Source organism: Phlebotomus argentipes, unplaced genomic scaffold (assembly GCF_947086385.1).
Source record: "Phlebotomus argentipes unplaced genomic scaffold, Phlebotomus argentipes genome assembly contig_2, whole genome shotgun sequence".
NCBI lineage: Eukaryota > Metazoa > Arthropoda > Insecta > Diptera > Psychodidae > Phlebotomus > Phlebotomus argentipes.
In genome coordinates, this window is record NW_026776162.1 from 4641095 (window position 1) to 4661891 (window position 20797).

The 20797-nt window shown below is 46.8% G+C and overlaps 9 protein-coding genes across 10 annotated transcripts; 6 read left to right on the top strand and 3 right to left on the bottom strand.

The window, feature by feature from the left end:
* The first annotated feature begins 90 nt into the window (after nucleotides 1-90).
* On the top strand, nucleotides 91-1657 carry LOC132263957 (solute carrier family 52, riboflavin transporter, member 3-B). Its single transcript, XM_059763983.1, has 2 exons — nucleotides 91-1359; nucleotides 1423-1657. The coding sequence occupies exons 1-2, from the start codon at nucleotides 238-240 to the stop codon at nucleotides 1627-1629; spliced, it is 1329 nt and encodes a 442-aa protein (XP_059619966.1). The 5' UTR covers nucleotides 91-237; the 3' UTR covers nucleotides 1630-1657.
* A 257-nt stretch (nucleotides 1658-1914) lies between these two features.
* Nucleotides 1915-4925, top strand: LOC132263103 (protein sel-1 homolog 1). The gene is made up of 4 exons (XM_059762686.1): nucleotides 1915-2239; nucleotides 2305-3819; nucleotides 3942-4333; nucleotides 4409-4925. The coding sequence occupies exons 1-4, from the start codon at nucleotides 2101-2103 to the stop codon at nucleotides 4631-4633; spliced, it is 2271 nt and encodes a 756-aa protein (XP_059618669.1). The 5' UTR covers nucleotides 1915-2100; the 3' UTR covers nucleotides 4634-4925.
* Nucleotides 4926-5038: 113 nt separating this feature from the next.
* Nucleotides 5039-6516, bottom strand: LOC132263120 (26S proteasome regulatory subunit 6A-B). The gene has a single exon (XM_059762712.1). It carries the CDS (start codon nucleotides 6427-6429, stop codon nucleotides 5143-5145), a length of 1287 nt encoding a protein of 428 aa, XP_059618695.1. The 5' UTR covers nucleotides 6430-6516; the 3' UTR covers nucleotides 5039-5142.
* LOC132263124 (succinate dehydrogenase [ubiquinone] cytochrome b small subunit, mitochondrial) lies at nucleotides 6499-7421 on the top strand. Its single transcript, XM_059762726.1, has 3 exons — nucleotides 6499-6644; nucleotides 6770-7126; nucleotides 7184-7421. Exons 1-3 carry the CDS (start codon nucleotides 6514-6516, stop codon nucleotides 7371-7373), a joined length of 678 nt encoding a protein of 225 aa, XP_059618709.1. The 5' UTR covers nucleotides 6499-6513; the 3' UTR covers nucleotides 7374-7421.
* Nucleotides 7422-7443: 22 nt separating this feature from the next.
* LOC132263131 (phosphatidylglycerophosphatase and protein-tyrosine phosphatase 1) lies at nucleotides 7444-8589 on the bottom strand. The gene is made up of 4 exons (XM_059762739.1): nucleotides 8463-8589; nucleotides 8044-8193; nucleotides 7904-7984; nucleotides 7444-7839 (listed from the first exon to the last, which is right to left on the bottom strand). The coding sequence occupies exons 2-4, from the start codon at nucleotides 8179-8181 to the stop codon at nucleotides 7444-7446; spliced, it is 615 nt and encodes a 204-aa protein (XP_059618722.1). The 5' UTR covers nucleotides 8182-8193; nucleotides 8463-8589.
* Nucleotides 8590-8622: 33 nt separating this feature from the next.
* LOC132263112 (protein regulator of cytokinesis 1-like) lies at nucleotides 8623-11269 on the top strand. Its single transcript, XM_059762699.1, has 7 exons — nucleotides 8623-8792; nucleotides 8914-9110; nucleotides 9176-9367; nucleotides 9432-10503; nucleotides 10565-10736; nucleotides 10798-10929; nucleotides 10993-11269. The coding sequence occupies exons 1-7, from the start codon at nucleotides 8770-8772 to the stop codon at nucleotides 11185-11187; spliced, it is 1983 nt and encodes a 660-aa protein (XP_059618682.1). The 5' UTR covers nucleotides 8623-8769; the 3' UTR covers nucleotides 11188-11269.
* A 68-nt stretch (nucleotides 11270-11337) lies between these two features.
* Nucleotides 11338-12324, top strand: LOC132264647 (large ribosomal subunit protein bL9m). The gene is made up of 3 exons (XM_059764913.1): nucleotides 11338-11506; nucleotides 11567-11893; nucleotides 11953-12324. Exons 1-3 carry the CDS (start codon nucleotides 11423-11425, stop codon nucleotides 12274-12276), a joined length of 735 nt encoding a protein of 244 aa, XP_059620896.1. The 5' UTR covers nucleotides 11338-11422; the 3' UTR covers nucleotides 12277-12324.
* A 176-nt stretch (nucleotides 12325-12500) lies between these two features.
* On the top strand, nucleotides 12501-15175 carry LOC132264306 (xaa-Pro aminopeptidase ApepP). Of its 2 annotated transcripts, XM_059764445.1 has the most exons (7): nucleotides 12501-12618; nucleotides 12931-13055; nucleotides 13118-13619; nucleotides 13684-14302; nucleotides 14368-14675; nucleotides 14738-14913; nucleotides 14985-15175. In XM_059764445.1, coding segments are annotated over exons 1-7 (1848 nt in total). In that variant the 5' UTR covers nucleotides 12501-12617; the 3' UTR covers nucleotides 15102-15175. The 2 variants fall into 2 exon arrangements, with proteins under 2 accessions (XP_059620428.1, XP_059620436.1); XM_059764453.1 differs by lacking the exon at nucleotides 12501-12618 and having other exon boundaries at nucleotides 12723-13055.
* A 380-nt stretch (nucleotides 15176-15555) lies between these two features.
* LOC132264922 (cholesterol 7-desaturase nvd) lies at nucleotides 15556-17829 on the bottom strand. Its single transcript, XM_059765261.1, has 6 exons — nucleotides 17623-17829; nucleotides 16708-17101; nucleotides 16424-16599; nucleotides 16112-16360; nucleotides 15883-16050; nucleotides 15556-15819 (listed from the first exon to the last, which is right to left on the bottom strand). The coding sequence occupies exons 1-6, from the start codon at nucleotides 17827-17829 to the stop codon at nucleotides 15658-15660; spliced, it is 1356 nt and encodes a 451-aa protein (XP_059621244.1). The 3' UTR covers nucleotides 15556-15657.
* Nucleotides 17830-20797: the final 2968 nt, after the last annotated feature.

Consider the following 20797-nt stretch of genomic DNA (forward strand, 5'->3'; position numbering starts at 1 on the left):
CATGAAATATCAATTTTCCCAAAGTTTCGTCGTGTCAGTCGCCCTCTTCAGTTCCTCGCACACAATACACCATAAATCTTCACGTGCATTGATTTGCGTGTGTTAGTCAGCAGCAATCGAAATTTGGAGACAATTCATGAGCTTGGGGAACAGTCGGTGGATGTGGGCCAGTGACACGCGCGATCTCCTCCAAGAGAGGAGTACTTTGCTCCCGGCTTAGTACTTTCTGTCGAAACCATGAGACTGACGTCATACAAATCATTCTTGCACGATAGAAAAGTGCTGGTAGACTTCCTTGCCATCCTATTTGGCATTGGCTCATGGATAGGAATCAACTCTATCTTCGTGCAGTTTCCTCTGCTCGTGGCAGCAGCACCCGAAGGATGGGACCTGCCTTCCTTTATTGTGGTGATTATACAACTGGGCAACCTTGGCCCACTCGTCTACACACTCATCCAGAAGTACTCCACACGCAAGATTCAGGATGCCAGTGTGATTTACGGCATCCTGGCAGTGGGATGTGCAGCTGCTCTGGCCATGTGTTTCGTATACAACATTACAGCGACGATCGGCGGTGTGGAGCGAAGCGTATGGCTGTTTATCGTGGTGTTTTTCCTCGCTCTCGTGGGATGTTCAAGCTCCGTGCTCTTTATGCCCTACATGGGACGCTTCAGGGAGATCTATCTTATCACATACCTCATCGGAGAGGGCCTGAGCGGCTTTCTGCCCAGCATCATGGCCCTAATCCAGGGTGTTGGCGGGAACGCTCAGTGTGTGTTGAGCAACAACACCCAGGGACAGCCAGAGTATCAGTTGTACACACCACCGCCTCGCTTCGAGACTGAACAGTTCTTTGCATTTGTCACCACATTCATGTGCGTGAGCCTAGGCGCCTTTATCCTCTTGGAGAATCTCAAGCTGTGCAGAAAAGAATACGTGGCGGTGAAGATTGAAAAAGGCAACAAGTACACCTATGATGAGTCATCAAAAATCAACGAAAGCGGGGAACAATTGACTGTCCAGGAAGACGCTGAAAACACCAGTCTTTCAGTGACAACCTACAGGCTCCTGCTGATCCTTATGGCCGTCATTTGCATGTTCGGAAATGGGATTTTTCCTAGTATTCAATCATATTCATGTCTCCCTTATGGAAATATCGCTTATCACCTGACCGTGACCCTCAGCTCTATCGCCAATCCTCTAGCCTGCTTCTTGGCGGTCTTTTTACCCCATACATCAATTCGTCTGATCTCTATCCTCACCTCAATTGCAACTGCAATAGGGATTTATGCTGTCGCCACGGCTGTGATGAGTCCTTCACCTCCGCTCTTTGGCCAAGTCGGAGGAGAAATTTTAGTGGTAAACCGGTCGATTTCTCCAAATATCTCAAAGACAAACCTCTCAAGATCTCTCTTCTTTCAGGTGCTCTCGTGGACGGTGCTAAATGGTCTTATAAGCTACATGAAATTGTCCATAACGTCGATATTCCGCTTCCAAGGCGGGAAATCATTAGTTTGGGTGGGAGGAGTCTCCCAAATTGGCTCCTTCACTGGAGCCATTCTTGCTTTTGTACTTATAAACTATACCGGCATTTTTGTATCTTACACACCCACGTGTCCAGCTCCCTAGACACTACAATTCACCTGTATTTTTTTTTTTAATAAAGACCAATTAGTTACCTGTAGGGACAAATTGCATGTGTGTGCGTATATCATTTATCGGTAGTGGAAGAATTATTTGAATTACTCAGAGAATTACATGAAGTTCTTAGATGATGAATTGGGAAATAAATTGATAAGGAAGCATGAGAAAATCTCTTGGAAAATCCAATGAAATTTTCGTGAAACTTTCACAAACCTTCAATTCGATGATTCGTTCGAAAGGTGTGCGAATGTTGACGACTGCATCTGACAACCAATGAAAGTTGACCACCTCGCTGGGCGATTTTTGTGCTGCGTTTTAATTGTGAAATATAGGTGTTAATTGGAGAAATACGCAGTAAATTTGTGCTAAAAGGGACAATCAAGTGTGCTTAAATGAGTGTATCGTTAAAAGTAGAGCAATACTTGTCTCCCAGTAGATTAATTTGATGCTCTAAAGATGAGGACCATCTGGATTGCTCAAGCTATTTTGCTGCTAAATATCAGCTTGCTGGCGCGAACCGTGGACCCCCAGGGACCCGATGGAGGCGCCACAAGTTCCGCCAATCCGCCCGACTCCAATCTTCGCAAGCACAGCGGTAAGTGGACGACAAGAGCAGCTCCAATTGGAATGGTGTAACATGTGAAATTCCAACCATTTTAGCCGGAGATTCCGACAATGCCGAAGAGAGCGATGAGCCCCCTTCTGGCCAGGACACCCTCCACATCTACAGTCCCATAAAACTGGTGAAGGCGCCGGATTTATCTCAGGAAAAGGACCCGCAGAAGGTCAGCGAGATGCTGTCGGACATTCTGGAGAAGCACACGAGGTGGATTGAGAGGCTGGAAGAGGAGATCAAGGAGATCGACAGCGAGAACAAGGAAGCAGACAACGAGCCGCCGCGGGAACTCACTCCCGAGGAGATTCATGCTCAGGAGAAGTACGAAAGTGCCATGAGGGCTCTCAACAGGACCAATCCCTACAGAGATGTCGCCTTCAATGAGATGCAGGCCGCCGCCGAGGCGGGTCATACGAAAGCCCGCGCTCACTACACCTGGTTTCGCCTACTGGGCAATCCGCAATTGAACATAGACGTCAAGTTGGCGTACGACACCTTCACGGAGCTCGCAGCCGATGGTCTTCCGGAGGCGCACATGGGTTTGGGCTTCATGTACGCGACGGGAATAGGTGTGAACGTGAGTCAAGCCCGGGCTCTCGTGCACTACACGATGGCCGCACTCGGGGACAACACATGGGCCCAAATGGCACTGGGATATCGCTACTGGGCGGGAATTTCGGTGGCCAGCAGCTGCGAGAAGGCACTGGATTTCTACAGAAAGGTAGCCACGAAGGTGGCCTCCGAGGTGACATTCTCAGGCGGAGCAGCAACGCATCGCATCCGTTTGCTGGATGAGGTGGAGAACTCGGGCATGAGCTCTGGCATCCTGGACAATGACCTCATTGAGTACTACCAATTGCTGGCGGACAAGGGGGACGTGCAGGCGCAGGTGGGACTGGGCCAGCTGCACTATCAGGGCGGCAGAGGAATTCCTCTGGACCACAACAAGGCCTTGGATTACTTCTCTCAGGGCGCCTTGGCGGGTAATGCGATCGCGATGGCGTATTTGGGGAAAATCTACCTCGAGGGCAGCGACAACATCAAGGCGGACAACGGGACGGCGCTGAAGTATTTCAAGAAGGCGGCGGAGCTGGGAAATCCCGTGGGACAGAGTGGGCTCGGGATCATGTACCTCCAGGGAAAGGGTGTGCCGAAGGACACCGCCAAGGCGCTCAGCTACTTCACCCAGGCAGCCGACCAGGGATGGGTGGATGGACACTTGCAGCTGGGGAACATGTACTTTAGCGGAATCGGCGTGAAGCGCGACTTTAAGATGGCCTACAAGTACTTCAACCTGGCCTCGCAATCGGGCCACGTGCTGGCGTACTACAATCTCGGTCAGATGCACGCCATCGGTCTGGGCATGATTAGATCCTGTCCCACAGCCGTCGAGCTGTTCAAGAATGTGGCAGAGCGAGGGAAGTGGGGCGAGAATCTAATGCTGGCGCATCAGGATTACAAAGCTCGCAAGCCCATGGCGGCGTTCATGCAGTACGCCCTCATGGCTGAGCTGGGCTACGAAGTGGCGCAGAGCAATGCGGCCTTCCTCCTGGACAAAGGTGAGAAATCTGCGTGGTCATAGTGAGACAAAATAAGATACGTGTCAGCACGCAATCGTAATCGCCAAACACTGATACGAGGATTAATGGCATTGATAGTGAGACATTCATGTTATTTCCAGGTTTGCCAGACTTTTTCATCGAATATGGCATCTTCAAGGAAAACGCCGAGCAACTGGTGAGAGCTCTGCAATATTGGGGCAGAGCCGCGGCTCAAGGCTACTCCGCCGCTCAGGTGAAACTCGGCGACTATCACTACTACGGCCTGGGCACCGGTGTGGACTACGAGACGGCAGCTGCTTACTACCGAATGGCATCGGATCAGCAACACAACGCCCAGGCGATGTTCAATCTCGGCTACATGCACGAGCAGGGCCTGGGCATGAAGAGGGACTGGCACCTGGCGAAGAGATGCTACGACTTGGCAGCCGAAACCAGCAATGACGCCAAAGTGCCCGTGGCTTTGGCTCTGCTGAAGTTGCAGCTCCTGTTCAAATGGGAATCGCTGAGGAATGTAAGTTTTGTTTCTGCTTGCGCGCAACATTCACAATTCATAAGCATAAAAAACACCCTTCTGTCTGTTTTGCAGAGTCCCTTAGGCATCATTTTCCAACTGGATGAGAATATAGCGTCCAATTGGGACTTGTATCTCATCACAATCCTCACACTTATTCTTGGCTTCACCATTTGGCTCATGAGACCGCCACATCTGCAGCCCGCCGAGCCGCGACCACAGCCACCACCGGCACAGCCGGCACCACCGCAGCCGGAGGACAATGCCAGGAGACCGCCGCCTGAGGAGGAGGTTCAATAGACTTGCGCGCAGTGACGCCATCACTCCGGGTGTGAAGAGATATCAGGAGCGTTGAAGGGATTTTTACAAGGAGGGCCGATTTACTATTTTCCAAAACCTCACAAAGAGATAGATTTAATACCGTAAATGTTTACTCGAGGAAATTTGCTGTAAATACCAATTATTGAGGATTTTGAATGTCGTTCTTGTAGGCGAAATGGGATTATTTTTTCTTTTTACCAATTCTGCTATAGAAACTGTCGAGGGCAGATTGTGGGAGTGAGAAGATCTTCCTTTTTGAATAGCACGGCACTTTTCGTTAACTTCTTGATTTGATGACCTCTTTCTCCCAATATTTCCTTTATAAATTATCGTCAGGATGAACATAATTGTGTGATATTATTATGAAATCTAAAATGCAAGAAATGTAGACGAAAAGTTGTGTATTTTTCTAGCCCCAACATCGAGGGGTAGGCTTAATGTAAAAAAAGAGGAGAAAACGCTGAATAGGGTGGAACTCACGAAAATCCTTAGGCGTAGTAGTTGAGATTAGCCTTCTTCTTCGCCTGCACCTCCATAATGGCGTCCATGAAGTCCTCGTGAGTCACGCTGCTCGCCGATCGTCGCAGAGCAATCATGCCCGCCTCCACGCACACGGCCTTGCATTGGGCTCCGTTGAAGTCGTCCGTGGAGCGCGCCAACTCCTCGAAGTTCACCTCGGGACTCACGTTCATCTTGCGCGAGTGAATCTGCATGATGCGCGCCCGAGCCTCCTCGTTGGGATGCGGGAACTCAATTTTCCTGTCCAGACGGCCGGAACGCAGGAGAGCCGGATCGAGGATGTCTACGCGATTGGTGGCGGCGATCACCTTGATGTCAGTCGTGGAGCTGAAGCCGTCCAGCTGGTTGAGCAACTCCAACATCGTGCGCTGCACCTCTCGATCGCCAGCCTTCTCGGAATCGAAACGCTTCGTGCCGATGGCATCCAGTTCGTCGATGAAGATGATGGCTGGGGCTTTCTCCTTGGCCAGCGCGAAGGCATCTCGCACCAGCTTGGCGCCGTCACCGATGAACATCTGCACGAGCTGTGGTCCAGCCAACTTGAGGAAGGTGGACTTGGTCTGGGCGGCACAGGCGCGAGCCAGGAGAGTCTTTCCCGTTCCCGGCGGACCGTACAGCAGCACCCCCTTTGGAGGATGGATGCCCAGATTCTTGAACTTCTCCTTGTGCGTCATGGGCAGCACCACGGCCTCGATCAGCTCCTGGATCTGCTTGTCCAGTCCTCCAATATCCGAATACTGCTCCGTGGGCCGTTCGTCCACCTCCATCGCCTTCACACGGGCATCATACTCAGCCGGGAGTGTCTCCAGGATCAAGTAAGAGTCCTTGTTCACTCCCACCAAGTCCCCAGGCTTCAGTTTCTCCGGATCCACCAGCCCGATCACAGGCAAGAAGTACGTTTGCCTGGTGGAAGTCTTGATGACGGCGCACTTTCCTTTTCGCTGGGAATCCAGCACCACCACCGCGCCGTCGTCTTCCTCCTCCTGCGGATCCACATCCAGCAACTCAATCACGTTGGACACGAGGTACGGGAGGGTCTTGTTGACCTTTATCTTCTCGGTGTTCTCCTTGATTTTATCATTCTGAGTCTGCAGCTCATGATTGATCCGCATAACCTCACTGTTCATGATTTTGATCTCATTGTCCATCATCCGAGTGCGACTCACAATCTCATCTGTAGGCATTCGCAGCACCTCCTCACTCAGTACCTCCTCGGAGTCCTCCCAGATGGACTTATCCTCCAGCGTAGTGGCCATTATCCGTGAATTCTCACTGTTTTCTCTGCTTCAAGCACAAATTTACTCCACTTCGTGTATTCCGTGTATCACCGCAAACTCCAAATGACAGCTCGAGTTTCGAACTGCGCTTTCGAAATTGTGGGCATTTGTTTTTCTCCTCAGAGGCAACCTCAAAAGAGTCTTTTTCACGCCAAAAACCCGCAAATCTGTGGATTAATCGCTCTTAAGACGAGGTAATTCGCTTTCTCTAGCTGCACTCCACCGATTAAATGCATAAATCACAAGAGAGCCCGGCAAATGCGAGTGTTGTGTGGAATTATCAATTATGTAACTTACCTGCTCCACCTGTGTCTTCCAGAGTGACCATGGCATCGATTCTCGCGACCACTCTGCGCTTCTCTCGTCCGCTGGTGGCTAGTGCCTCCCGGTTTGGAGCCACCGCCAGCGTGAGTCCCTTCAGCCAGCTCGCTGGAGCATCTCGCCGGAGCATCCTGGGTGCCACGAAGCCCATCAACCTAGCCGCACCCGTGCAGAAGCTCACCACGAGCTCCGTGAAGATGTCCAGCGCCGGCGGAAGTCATCACCACGACAAGTTGTGGGTGTTCGAGAGGTTTCTTTCGGCAGGTTTGCTAGGTCTCCTGCCGGTGGCCTTTCTGCATCCTTCTGCGATTGGAGACACAATTCTCGCCGCCGCGATGGTTATTCACAGCTACATGTAAGTCTGAATACCAGAAAAGGGCTCAAATATGAACCTAAATGTTTCCTTTTTTAGTGGATTCAAGAGCGTTGTCACGGACTACGTACGTCCCGTGGTTTTCGGCACAGTTATCCCGCCCATTGCCCAAGGATTGCTGCTCCTTCTGACCATCGCCACCGCGGCAGGACTTATCCAGTTCATCCGGAATGATGTGGGTATCGCCAATGCGGTGAAGCGCGTGTGGGCAATAAAACCAGCTCCGTAAGATCTTAAATTATTGCTGTATATATAAATAAATCTCGCGAGATTAGAGGATTCTTGGGATTCTGCCCCGCCTACACAGCGCTCTCTTGCGAGGAAGCCCGACTTCTGGTAACATTTTCCGCATAGAAGGTGCTCAGGGCTTTCCACTGCTGTCGATGGAGCAGCACGTGAGGCCGTTTCTCCTTCATGAACTCAACAGCTTGCTCCGGAGTCCATCCGTTCCTCATCATCAGGTAACAGCCAACAAGAGTGGCGCTCCGAGTCCTTCCCGCTTTGCAGTGAATGTACACCGTTCCAGGCGAGTCTGACGCCTCAGCGTCTGGCGATACAAGTCCAGGAATTTTGGAGATTGGCGGAAGGAATCGATTGATAAAAGTTACTCCCTGGATCAACTTCGACTGATCGGGGCACTCAAAGATATCGATTGTGGGCAATTGGAGAAACTTCACACCATGCGACTTCCACATCTGTGAGAAGAGCAAACAAACTGTTGATTCTGCTCAATACCACTCAAGTTCACGGAAATATTACCTCAGCATTGTTTGAGAAGAGCGTGAGCTCGTAGTCTTCATTCATTGAAACCACCGCCTTCACATTCTCCTGCTGCATCAACTGCAAGAAGAGGAATTTAATGACTATGTGGAAATGCCACCTGGCTCCGGGATACTCACGTCTTGCGTCATGGATCTAAAGGGAAGCGCTCCTAGAATCACATTGTTGTCTATCCTATCGTACCAGCGCCGCGTGGTCACTTTCTCCATGAACACATTGTAGAAGAGAGTAGGATAAAAGGACACTCTAGCGAACATTTTGGCCAAGACCTGAGGAGAAAATACGCAAAAGTCGGCAAAGATGAGTGAAAGTGGCCTCATTTTCACAAGAGATTTACCACGAGATATTCACAGTGACAAAATTTTAAGAAATGCTCGCTTTTATGGAGAAAATATTCTCTGTTGTTCTCAACATACAGCTAAAGGATCTTTCCGCAGAAAGACTCCTTGCCATCCTTGCAATTGAACAGCAGAAAATAGGGAATAGAAATTATTGCAACCTGGAGATTTTTCCACACAACTATTCCACATATTCTTACCTTCCGATTAACTACACTTAGGACCTATGACACAAGCAATAACTACTTTTAATTGAGGAAAAACTGGAGGAGAAATTTCATCAACTTTCGCTATCCTTTCATGATGTTTTCGCAAATGATTTTTCGACGTTGGTTGTCATCGCGATATTCACCTCAGAAATTCCCCACCGACTCGCCTTCGCCAACGGATTCGTGTTTCAAAAGCGATCTTGGCGTGCGGCAGAAGTGAACAAGTGAATCACGGCGTCCTGGAAAAATTCGGTTTTCTGTGTGAAATTCGCGCTAAATCAAGACAAAAATTACAGAAATGGCTCATCTGGAGAAGTTGCAGTAAGTGAATGATGAGATATTGAGCTATTTGACAGAGAATTTGTGGGAATCAGAGTGAAATAAGAATTGTCATGAAGGCTTTCTGTGTCTCCTGATTTGAGTCCTATTTCTCGATTTACAGGGAGAAAATTGAAGGGAATATTGGTGAGATAACACGCAAGAGTCTCAACATTCTAAGATCTCTGTGGGCCGAGCAATATGAGACAAAACTGTGCGAGGACAACATCGCAGTGATAGTAGAACACGTTCAGAGCTTCTTCGACGAGATCATTGAGGAGGCAAGGAAGAAAAGAACAGTAATCCTCACTGACATTGAAAGTAGGTTTTTCCCATGGCTTTTGTGCTTTACCGTTCTCATTGCAATTGCTATCTTGTCTCTGCAGACTTGCAAAAGGAGGCGTCGAACATTCGCCGCCTCTTACATGTGGACTTCCAGTTGAGTCCCGCCAAGGATACTCCGCTGCACAGCCTCCGGGCCTATCTGGATGAGAGCCTTAGGAATCTGCGTGAACAATTGCGTGGCCGCAAGGATGAGATCTACGAGCTACTTATGCAGCAAGAGGAACTCTGTGAAGGTGAGTCAATTAGAGACTTAACGGCTTCTGCAATTGAATGACTTTCTCCTGTTTCTCCATTCAGAGCTGGGCGAGGAGTGTCGAGAGCTTGTGGATGATCCTCTGCCAACAGCTGAGGATTTGCTGCGCTTCCGGGAGTATCTCAAGTCGCTGAGTGATCTGAAGGAGTCAAGAATCGCCGAAGTGATCAAAATGCGTCGCGACATCAAGATGAATCTGGTGGCTTTGGAGATCACTCTGATGACGGACGCAGACAATGCCCTGGTGAACGGTCCTTTCCTCCTGACCAAGGACGGCATAACTCAGTTGCGCGATATGCAGCAGCATTTTGCAGAACTCGGGCGAGAGCTCAAGACGTCCATCGAGTCCATTCACAAAAAGCTCACAATTCTTTGGGATTACTTGGAAGTTGGTGATGAGACGCGTCAGTCCTTCGAGATTTACACTGAAATATCTCAGACTACTCACGACAGACTCAAGGATGAGTTGATAAGATGTGAACTGGCGAAGAAGCAGAACATCAAGAAGATCGTGGACAAGATTCGCGATGAGATCCGCTTCTGGTGGACTAAAACACTCAAATCGGATTTGGAGATGTCGCGGTTCACAAATTTCACGTCCGAACTGTACACGGAGGATTTACTGACGCTGCACGAGATGGAATTGGAGGAGCTGAAGTTTCACTACAACAGCAACGAGCGCATCTTCGAGTTGATCTCGGAGAGGAAGACGCTGTGGGACAGAATGCTGGCTCTGGAGAAGAGCGCCTCCAATCCGAATCGCTTCAACAATCGTGGCGGTCAGCTTTTGCGTGAAGAGAAGGAGCGCAAGACGATTGCATCGAAGCTGCCGAAGATCGAGGCGCAACTCACGGAGCTCGTGCAGGCGTATGAAGGGACGAATCACAGAAAGTTCACGATGCACGGCGAGGTCGTTGAAGATGTGATTGCCAGTGACTGGGAGAAGAGGAAGCTGGACAAGGAGAAGGTGATGAGCGCCAGGAAGATGATCAAGAGCACCACACCCACGCCTTTTGGACACTCTCGTTTGCTCACGCCGATGCCGAGTCGCTCAAATCTCACCGCTTCGACGACGACCATCGCGAGGAACAAGTCGAAAACTGTGGGAGCAAAGCCGTGAGTTTTCCACTAATCTGCTTTTGCGTGGGCATTTGAGTGATTATGGACTTCATTTCAGTGCAATGACCACAGCTGTGAAGCGCAAGATGGGTCAGCATCCGGATGAATCCAGAGCTAAGAGGAGTATCCTGAAGGATCTTCGCAGTCCTAATGTGTTTGTCAGACCGAAGACCGTCGTGAAGCCGACCAAGAGAGTGGTGCACAAAGTAATTGCGACTATGCAAAATAGAGTAAGTGAAAATGTGGTCCTGTTTTTTGAGGATGTTTCTGACTGAAGGCGATGATTTTCAGGAAGGGAAGCGACGAAGCAGCGGGAAATATCGCATGTCGAGTGGAAAGATTGTTAGCCGAGGATCTCTTCCCAGAATCAGAATCAATTCTGAGAATTTGGATTCTGATTCTACTTCTTACGAGTGCTTTGAGGTAATTTAACAAGATATTCAGCCATTCTTCGTGGGTAATAAGCAGTGAATCCTTGCTTTGCAGACATACTTGGGCGATCGTTCGCCCTGTCGATCGTCGATTCTCGAGAAGGGCCCTGTGAAGAAGTTGCCGACGACGCCTTCCAAGCCATCGACGTCCAAGCCCGTGAGTGGCGTAGAGCAGAAGTCGATGCTGGGACAGCGCACTCCGTCCCCAGGGAAGAAGCTCTCGACAAAGAATCTTCCCATATTAATATGAATGTCCAGACTGTGTCTTTCTGTTTAAATCCTTGAGGATTAAGTATTTTTATATTTGTACCTTCATTATGAATTAAAAGCAATCAGCGATTTTTGTCTAATCCAAAACGAATAATAACGATTGATTTTCGGTCAGGATTTTTTCACAGTGTAGAAAGTGGTGAATTTGGAAGAAAAACATTGTGGCTGCAGAGCGTCTGAGAAACGGGAGAATCTGTGAAAAATCACAAAGTATCATGCTTAGGTCCTGTTTAATCGCATCCCGAGGATCATCTTCAGGCATCCTTGGTGTTAGTTGTGCAAATATTCAGCAAAAGAGGGTAAATTTTCGCATGATTCCTATTTGAAGGTTATGTGAAGTCTGTTTCCTTCTGTCGCAGAATACATTTATCCTGAAAAGGAGGTGGCCTCCCGGCCTGCACAAGAAAAATGAGTCCCCCAAAGCCTTCCGGCCTCGTCACTATGTGTATGATCTCCTGGAAGACACAGAGTTCCGGAAGACGCAGCCAATTGAAGTGATTCTGACAACATTTGTCGAGACACTTGGCCAGAAAGGAGATATCGTGTCGGTGAAGCCTAAGTTTGCCCACAATAATCTGCTCTTACCTGGACTGGCGGTGTACAAGACAGAGAGGAACTTGGAGAAGTATAAGAAGGATCCCAATCAGCCGGAGCCCATTAAGTACAGTTCGCCGTTTGCTTTGAAAGTGAGTTGAAATTGATTCGATTTTCCAAGTTTTGATCATATTTCGTGGGTATTTTGCAGACGATGAACATGATCGAGGGCCTCCTTCTGCCGATAGTGATGAACAAGGAGGAGCCCTGGGTGGTTGAGAAGTGGCACGTGAGAGCGTCTCTCCGGAAAGCCGGCTTTCATGCTCCCGACGAGGCTCTTGAGCTCCCAGACTTTCCCATCAAAGGGCCCAACTTGGATCTGGAGAACAAAGAATTCATCGTGACGGTGACGATTAATGGGATGGAGAAGGCAAAACTGAGGTGCAGAATTCATCACTGGAGTACGGATCCTGTGGGGAAATTGCCTTATCTTCCTGAATTCTGGACTCTGCCTTCCGTACCAATTACCCCATGAGATAGTGTTAAAGATTTTCGTTGATTGAAAATATAGCTCGAAATAGGATTGTTTTGTGATATATTTTACTTGGAAAATTCGTGAAAATTTTCATAAGGCAATTTGAGACAGATTACAAGTGTCCACCGCTAGATGGTGATGAGCGCAGAAGGGAAGAAAATGTCAAAATCAGCTGTTCGAGGGTGTTTTGCAAATTAGCGGAAAATTACCAACAATTTCAGTTTGTTTGGTGTCTTACTTTGCTACATAAACTACCCTAGATCGCTTTTTATCTGCCAAAGTATTTGTGAAACTCCGATTGACATCTTAGCCGGTCAATATTGCAGCAAATTCAGCGTCAAAGTATGTTTTTATGTTTGTTTATAGAAATTCTTTTTATATACATACAAACTTGCGAATCATCCTCTGCTCTGGCAAATTCAAGTTATCTGCACTTATGCTATCTATTGTGCTCAAGTACATTGTCTCTCCCGTACATGGTGAGATAAAGTGGACTTGGTGATAATGTTGAAATATTTATAAGCTATTTTTGTATTGCCTTACCAAATGGTCAAGAATAAAACCACTTGGATTTGCAATTGGACACGTCAGTTGAGCGATTGTGCATAAAACGCTGTTGCTGAGGATAAATATTTGTTTTCTTGGACCGTTCAGTGCTCACTGCCAGAATTATGGCCACAACGAAGAAACTCGCCGCCTTGCGGAGCCTCATGAAGAAAATTCCCTCCACCGGAGAGACCGTCGATGCATACATCATTCCGACGGATGACGCTCATCAGGTGAGACAGGCTGGCTTCTGGCGGTGTTCTGAGATTGTCTGAAAAACCTTCTGAATTCACAGAGTGAATACATTTGTGCACACGATGACAGAAGGAGTTACGTTTCTGGCTTCGATGGATCGTCAGGAACGGCTGTGGTGACTGCCAATGAGGCCTTCCTGTGGACAGATGGTCGATACTATGATCAGGCCAATAAGCAATTGGACTCCAACTGGACGTTGATGAGAGACGGTCTTCCCACAACCCCGACAATTGGTGCCTTTCTAGCGAAATCTCTGGCGAAAGGATCGAAAGTGGGCGTGGATCCCAAACTGATCTCCTTCCGCACCTGGACACCCATGAAGAATGAGCTGGAAGCTGCGGACTGTACTCTTCTGCCCGTCAAGGAGAACCTCGTCGATGCCATTTGGAGTGATCAGCCGCCGCAGACGTCAAACCAAACCATCGTGCATGAGCTGAAGTTCAGCGGTGAGACTGTCCAGAAGAAGCTGGAGTCCATTCGTGCGGCTCTCAAGGAGAAGAACGCCGAAGCCGTCGTTGTAACTGCTCTGGATGAGATTGCTTGTAATTTGTTGCTCAAATTCTCTTTTCCTTCCATGCTCTACAATTTCTTTTCTACATTTTACAGATGCTCTCAATCTGAGAGGATCGGATATTCCATACAATCCTGTATTCTTCTCTTACCTCATTATCACTCTGAACAAGGTCTTCCTCTTCATCGACCAGAACAAGCTTCCGGCAACTTTTTCAGCTTACGAAAAAGAAAATGAGGTGAAGATTGACGTGAAGCCTTACGATCAAATTGAGCCATTCCTGGTGCAGTTGCTGGAGCAGAGCACTGGAAAGTTCTGGATCTCGCCAACATCCAGCTTCAGTTTGAATCACTTGATTCCAGAGAAGCGCCGCGTTCAGGAGATAACGCCCATCGCTCTGCTGAAGGCTGTTAAGAATCCAGTGGAAGTGGAGGGACTGAAGAATTGCCATGTGCGCGACGGTCTGGCGCTGTGTCAGTACTTCGCTTGGCTGAGTGATGCTGTGGCGAAAGGACAAGCCATCGATGAGATATCCGGGGCGACCAAATTGGAGAGTTTCCGTGCGAAGCAGGATCACTACATGGGCCTGAGTTTCACGACAATCAGTTCTTCCGGTCCAAATGGGGCTGTGATTCACTATCATCCGGCCCAGGAGACCAATCGTCCTATCACTAAGGAGGAGATTTATCTGTGCGACTCCGGGGCTCAATACAAGTGAGATTCTTCTAAGTTAAGACGCATGTCTTTTAATAATAAGAGTGTTCATGGTTATTTTCCAGGGATGGAACAACAGACGTCACGAGAACCTGGCATTTTGGCACGCCCACTGCTCATCACAAGGACTGCTTCACACGGGTGTTGAAGGGTCAAATTACCATTGCGACGGCGATCTTCCCGCGCAAAGTGAAGGGTCAGATGCTGGACACTTTGGCCCGGAAGGCGCTCTGGGACGTTGGCTTGGACTACAAGCACGGCACTGGCCATGGCATTGGACACTTCCTCAATGTCCACGAGGGTCCCATGCAGATTGGCATGCGCGTGATGCCAGATGATCCGGGACTTCAGGAGAACATGTTCGTTTCCAATGGTTTGTCACGCCAAAACACGACTCATTGGCAATGTTTTAATTGTCTTGTTGGATCTTCTCAGAGCCTGGATACTACGAGAGCAACAACTTTGGTATTCGCATTGAAGATATCGTGCAAATTGTGAAGGCAAACATTGCACGTGACTTCGATGGACGAGGAGCGTTGGCTTTTGAGACGGTTACCATGTGTCCGATTCACACGAAGATGATTGATGCCGCCATGCTGACGGAGAAGGAGGTGAGTGGTGATTTTATTATCTGACCAAAACAACCCTCATTGGTTGGGCTGATTGTGATGAAAAATTGCAGAGGAAGCATCTCAATGATTACCACAAGTGTGTCTTGGACACCCTTGGGCCGCTCTTGAAGCAGATCAACGATGACTTCACTTACAAGTGGCTGGAGAGAGAGACACAGCCAATCTGAGTTGCTTATCAGTGACGCGGCATTTGCGCAAAATCAAGTATAACTTTTTATTAGAAAATTATACACAAATATACGGAGTGAATCACACACTCTTGTGGTTTCACTATCGTCGTTTATCTATGGAGTTATTCAGGAAATTATGCGTGTGCACTTTGGGGAAATACCTTCAAATGCTATTTCCATTGCGCTGGGTGAGCATGAATGATGTGGTGTGTGTCTTTTTCGCTGATAAGTTGATATTAAGCACTATCGGGCGCGGTGATCTTATCGTAGGTTCAAAATATCAGGTGTTCACCGGTTGGACTATATTTTGCGGAATCAATAACACCACACAAGAGAGCATTATGTATCTCTGCCAAAAAGCTGACTCATATCAAACTGATAACAGTCGAACATTCAATGACATTCCAAGATGATCAGATGCGTACACAAGCACTTTATTATGAAATTTCTTATTTTTACACCAGTTTAATATAAAACATTTAAGAAATTTTGTCCAGAACTGTTCTGGAATGTAAATTCTGTGATGCATTGGAGAGATTTTGTGCAGATGTGATCACCAATCGAGCCCCACTTGGAAGTTTCCATAGCCAGGACTTGTGTCGGAATAGAATTGCTTGTACCAATTGCGGAAAGATTTGATCTGCTTGTCCTCCTTCACCAGGCAAGGATTGTCAATGTACTGCTTATTGTTCCACACCATGATGTCTCTTTCAAACTGAAACGGTTTAAGAATATCATAGTAAAATCTTAGGTAAATGCAAAAATCCTCAGGAAATACCATTATAGTTTCGCCCCAGACGACAAACTTGGCAAAAAGAAGATTGTCAGGTCCGTAGAATCTGTGGATGACTTTCTGGACAGAGGGAGAAACCGGAGTGACACACTGAAGAGCCATCATAATGCCTATAGACGATTCCAGGTACAATTGCACGTATCCCGGTCCAATCTGCAAATACGGTTTTGAGTAAACTTTTACGGAGAAACATTTTAGGTGAGTCTTTTCGTACTTGTCTTGCTGTAATATTAACATTCACAATGTCCATCTTGTTGAAGAGTTTGAAGGAGTGCTTGAGGCTCATTACTGCTATATGATGTTGTCCCTCTTCGGCCATTGGTTGCCATTTAGCATCCCAAGCATGCAATCCCAGCGACGCCCACTTAGACAATCTGGCCGATCTCAGATCACTTCCGGCAAACATTCCGGCTTCGTGAATGGCTTTCAAGTGTGAGACGTCAGCTCCATTTTCTGGGATGTCCTACAGAAATAGGTTGAATCATGAGTAAGAGAAATTTATCGGTTTTGGCTATGAGATTCCAACCTGAATGTGGCAATTGATGTAGAATTCATTGCGTCCGTAGTAAACCCACTTTCCCGAATCAATTTCCTGGACTCTGGGCAACCCCCACGGCTCAAGATTATCACTATGATGCCAGACATAGATAAAACCGTTCATCTCGTGTGTTTTCCAACTCTTGACTTTGGCGGTTTTCGGAACTGAAAACACATTGAGCAATAAATACATCATGAGAAAAGCCCATTCCGTATAGTTAACACTACGATAAGGGAAATCTTCAAGAGCTACTGATAGTTTGGACGACTTACTTGTGTCATTACAACTATAGGGAATGTCCACACATTGTCCGTCTGTACCGCGGAATTTCCAGTGGTGAAAAGGACACTCAATGCAGTCCTTCATGACCATTCCGCCAACACCGAGATTCGCGCCCAAGTGCGGGCAGTAGGCATCGAGGATGAACACTTCCTGGGTCTCCTCGCTCCTGAACACCGCAAAAGTGTTCCCCAAGCAGCTCACGCTGATGGACTTTCCCGCCGGCACGTCCGCAGACTCTGCAATGCAGAACCATCCGTTGGGGAAGGGTGGCGGCAACTTAATTCCCAGCTTTCGCATCCTTCTGTGATTGTTGATCGTGTCTCGCTTGGCATGGTCAGAGGATTGTGTGTCTGTCAAGTGTCTGTATCCGATGTCTGTTAAATTCTGAACAGAAATCAAGACAGATTATTATCACGGGCGATTCGAGGGGGAAAAGGGGAGCCATTGTGAGAGATTTGTGTGTGCATCTTATGTAAATTTCCCATTCAGTAGATTATTTACTCTATCGGGTGAATGCGATAAGGGTGAATTTTATCAGGAGAGCAACCGTGACATAGTTACACAGATTGATAAGCAAACTCCTTTTTCATCCACTTCCTCATCCTCAGGTTTACCATGCGGAGAAAATGTGCTCTAATCTCGTGAGCGATAGCAAATCCATCAAAAAATTCCCTTTTGGACTCTGCATCGGTGTTTGATTAAGTGTTTCGCCTGCTTGGATGTAATATTCCTGTGTAAACGAGCCTTGTTGGTTCTGCGTCCATACGGAAATTTTATTTGCATTCACCACCGCCTCAGATAATCTCGCTTTCTGTCTCCCTGGGGCGCATTCTTCCATGGTCACCGCGCGGAGGATTTGGGCAAAGTGTGGGATTTCATGGGTACATATTTAACATGTGGATTACCCGTGTCCAGTTGATGGGGCGTCGAAAGTAGCACCAGAAGAGGTATGACACGGCCACGGCCAGCAAAGTGCACGCGTACTTGATCACGAGGCGGCTCTCCAATGCGGATTCACACCAGCTCAGCAGGATCTCCCAATCGCCGACACTCACGCCGCTCGTGTGATGCAGTGGAACGTCTCTGAGCTGACCACTGGTTTGGGATGCCATTGTTCCTGCGATGCGCCTTATGTCCGCCGATCGCGCGATCACTTTCAACTGTGGAAGGTGCTGGGATGTGACTAAAACACTTGAAATTGAGGCTATAGCTTATGAAGCTCCAAAATATACTAATCTCGCGTTCAACATTGACGCGCCTCGGCCCTACACCGTGTCGCTCCCGGAGCGGGAATCACTGATTGGACACGGCAATGTGTATCGGCTCGCTGGGTGACTATCACATGTGCAGGAAAAGAGTCAAATGGTACTAAAACAATGTGACATCAGACACTTGTACGAGGGTGAAAAACTCCTGACTCACTATTTTCCGCACAGTTCCGCTCTCGTGGGACTTTTTGCCCTTATCACCTGGCTCTTGGATGGCCCCAGGAATTCCCTACCATCATTGCCAAAAATTTGCAATGAAGCTCCACCTATGCGATCGACTTTTTCACATCGCGTGAATCAGCGATGAGAAGCCATGATTTCAAACACTATCAAAGCACAATATCTCAGCCTGAGGACATTTGTACCGAGGCGTTAAACTGTTATACATTTTGAATTGGTAATTCTGCGAGAGCGCACAGAAGAGCGAACTCAGGGAGATGTACAGAATTTTTGCCATAATCTACACATGAAAATCGAATATTACATTTTTCTTTTCATTTTCTTTACAACGCAGTTGTGGATTTTTGCATTTTATACATTTTCTCCTTGATTTTCTCTTTATACGTTCAAAAGATAAATTAATGGTGGTCACATGTCTTTTACTTATACAGCAGTTCCCAATTAAGATTTGGATTAAGTTTGGTAAGGACACGTGAAACCGTGGAATATTTTAAACAGTGGAATATATTAAAATAACTCAACTAGTCCAAGAATCGATCTCATGACTCTCAATGAAGTTTTACTTAAGAATCATAATCAGAACAAATGACATTCTTTGGTGGATTGAGTAACTTTTCAGTCTATTATCCCCAGGTTTTAGCTCTCCAATTGTACACAAAGCGTTCATTAATGCTTTTAAACAGACACAAAGGGTTAAGAATTAACATATTTGCATCTCTCAATTATATAATTTCCATCGTCAAGGCTCGACATTCAAAAGAAAGACTGTTGCGAAGAATTATGGGTGTGATTGAGATACTTATTCTTGAAATTCTGCACACAATATCGAGTTCAATAGTACATCAATTGCTATTCTATGTGCGTGAAAATGAATAATTGTACCTCGCTCCTAATTGCAAAATAGGCACGATCTCACTGGGCGAATTGTACAGGGAAATTTATGGAAACTGTACTGTCCCAATATCTCATATGCACACTTTCGTTGCAATATCTGGCCAGAGCTGGAGATGTGATGGTAGGGGAGGTGGGGCTGGGACGGTGGGTCTTCCATTTACTGTGGCTGAATATCAAATCGTATTCCACATGCAAAATGAACCATTTTACTTCTATCTCCTCGATTTTTGTTTTATCTTCGCCATCTCTTATTCTCTCTTGTCACTTCTGTTGACAGATGTTAAATATTGTGATTTTATTAAACATACACTCTACTGTGGTTGGAATGAATAAAAGATGAGAATTTGTTCCGATAATTATTTATATTTGAATTTGGCCTGACAACATTATTCCTCTTTTTGTAGTACACGGACACACTTGAGCACTGTCGCACACAATCTCTCTCTCTCTCTCTCTCTCTCTCTCCCAAATCCATCGCATACAAATTCCTCAATCTCCTTTCCCCCATTTATTCTCCATTCGGAAGTTTGATGAGTGTCTGCGTGAGGCAATTTTGTCCTCCCCAGAAACCCGGACAGAATCCGGCAGGAGAGTGTTCGGGTACATGTCGCGGATGACCTTTAAAAAAAGTATATTTTCGGTCATAAATGAATAAAATTTGAAATTGCTAGATAGGATAGGCTGAACTTGAATTTCAAAGTGCCTTTAAGACGACATTTTAGACTCGCAAATCAGAATAAAGCTGATTCAACCGTTTTATTGTAATGATACGTAAAATATCTGTATTGAATATAAGGTTGGCCAACTAAATATCTCTCCAGACATTCATTCATTTTAATGTGTTTGAATTCTCTCAGCATCTCCTTTATTCCTTTTCTGTACACTTTTTTTTGCTCTGCTTTGCATTACTCGCTTTCCATATTATCACGGCATTTTCACCTCTTTCTCCCAGTTTCTCTCTATTCCATTAGTTTTTCCACGCATTTTGGCGATATTCTGTCTGTTCCATGATTTGTGTATTTTTAGACATTCTGACAATTCAGCTGACCAAAAGAACCAGACGTCCATGAAGAGAATAAATATGTGATAAAGATGTTATTCAGTCACCCCAAAATGAATAAAAACTGAGAAATTCTCCCTCTTCTCTTGGCCGCTGTTCCAAAGGAAATCGGAGTCAAATTTCTTCTGTATATTCACAACAATACAAATTCTGACGATACTGACAAATTTCTGCTCCACGCATCATCAGCAACTTGCCAAAACAACCAGCGAGTTCTGTGCGGTGCTCAAAATATTCATTCATAACTTTTCCTCACTCGCCTGTGCGCCAATTGACAGTGAAAATGGGCCCAGAAGGAAAGTGGATGGACGGTTGAATTGGCGTGTGTTGGATCGCATTGCCGCTTTAATCGCCTCCTGATGGGCTCGATATCATGTATCTCTTTGGACCTTGCGAACGTCGGCAAAGTCTGGCCACATGACACCCTTTATAATTCATTTCATGACACAAATTTGCATACGCACAGACGTAATGAGAGAGGAAAACTCCACACACGCCATTTATCATTATGTGCACTTTCTTCCAGTCATTTCTTTGCGTGCACAAATTGCCATCACAACACTTTTCCGCACATCAATTCTGGCCAAAGGTCTGCCTTTTTCCTCAACTTCCTCTTCACTGGACATATTTTGTGTGTGGGAAATTGATTCAAGAGATCTCTTCAATCTTATCTTATCT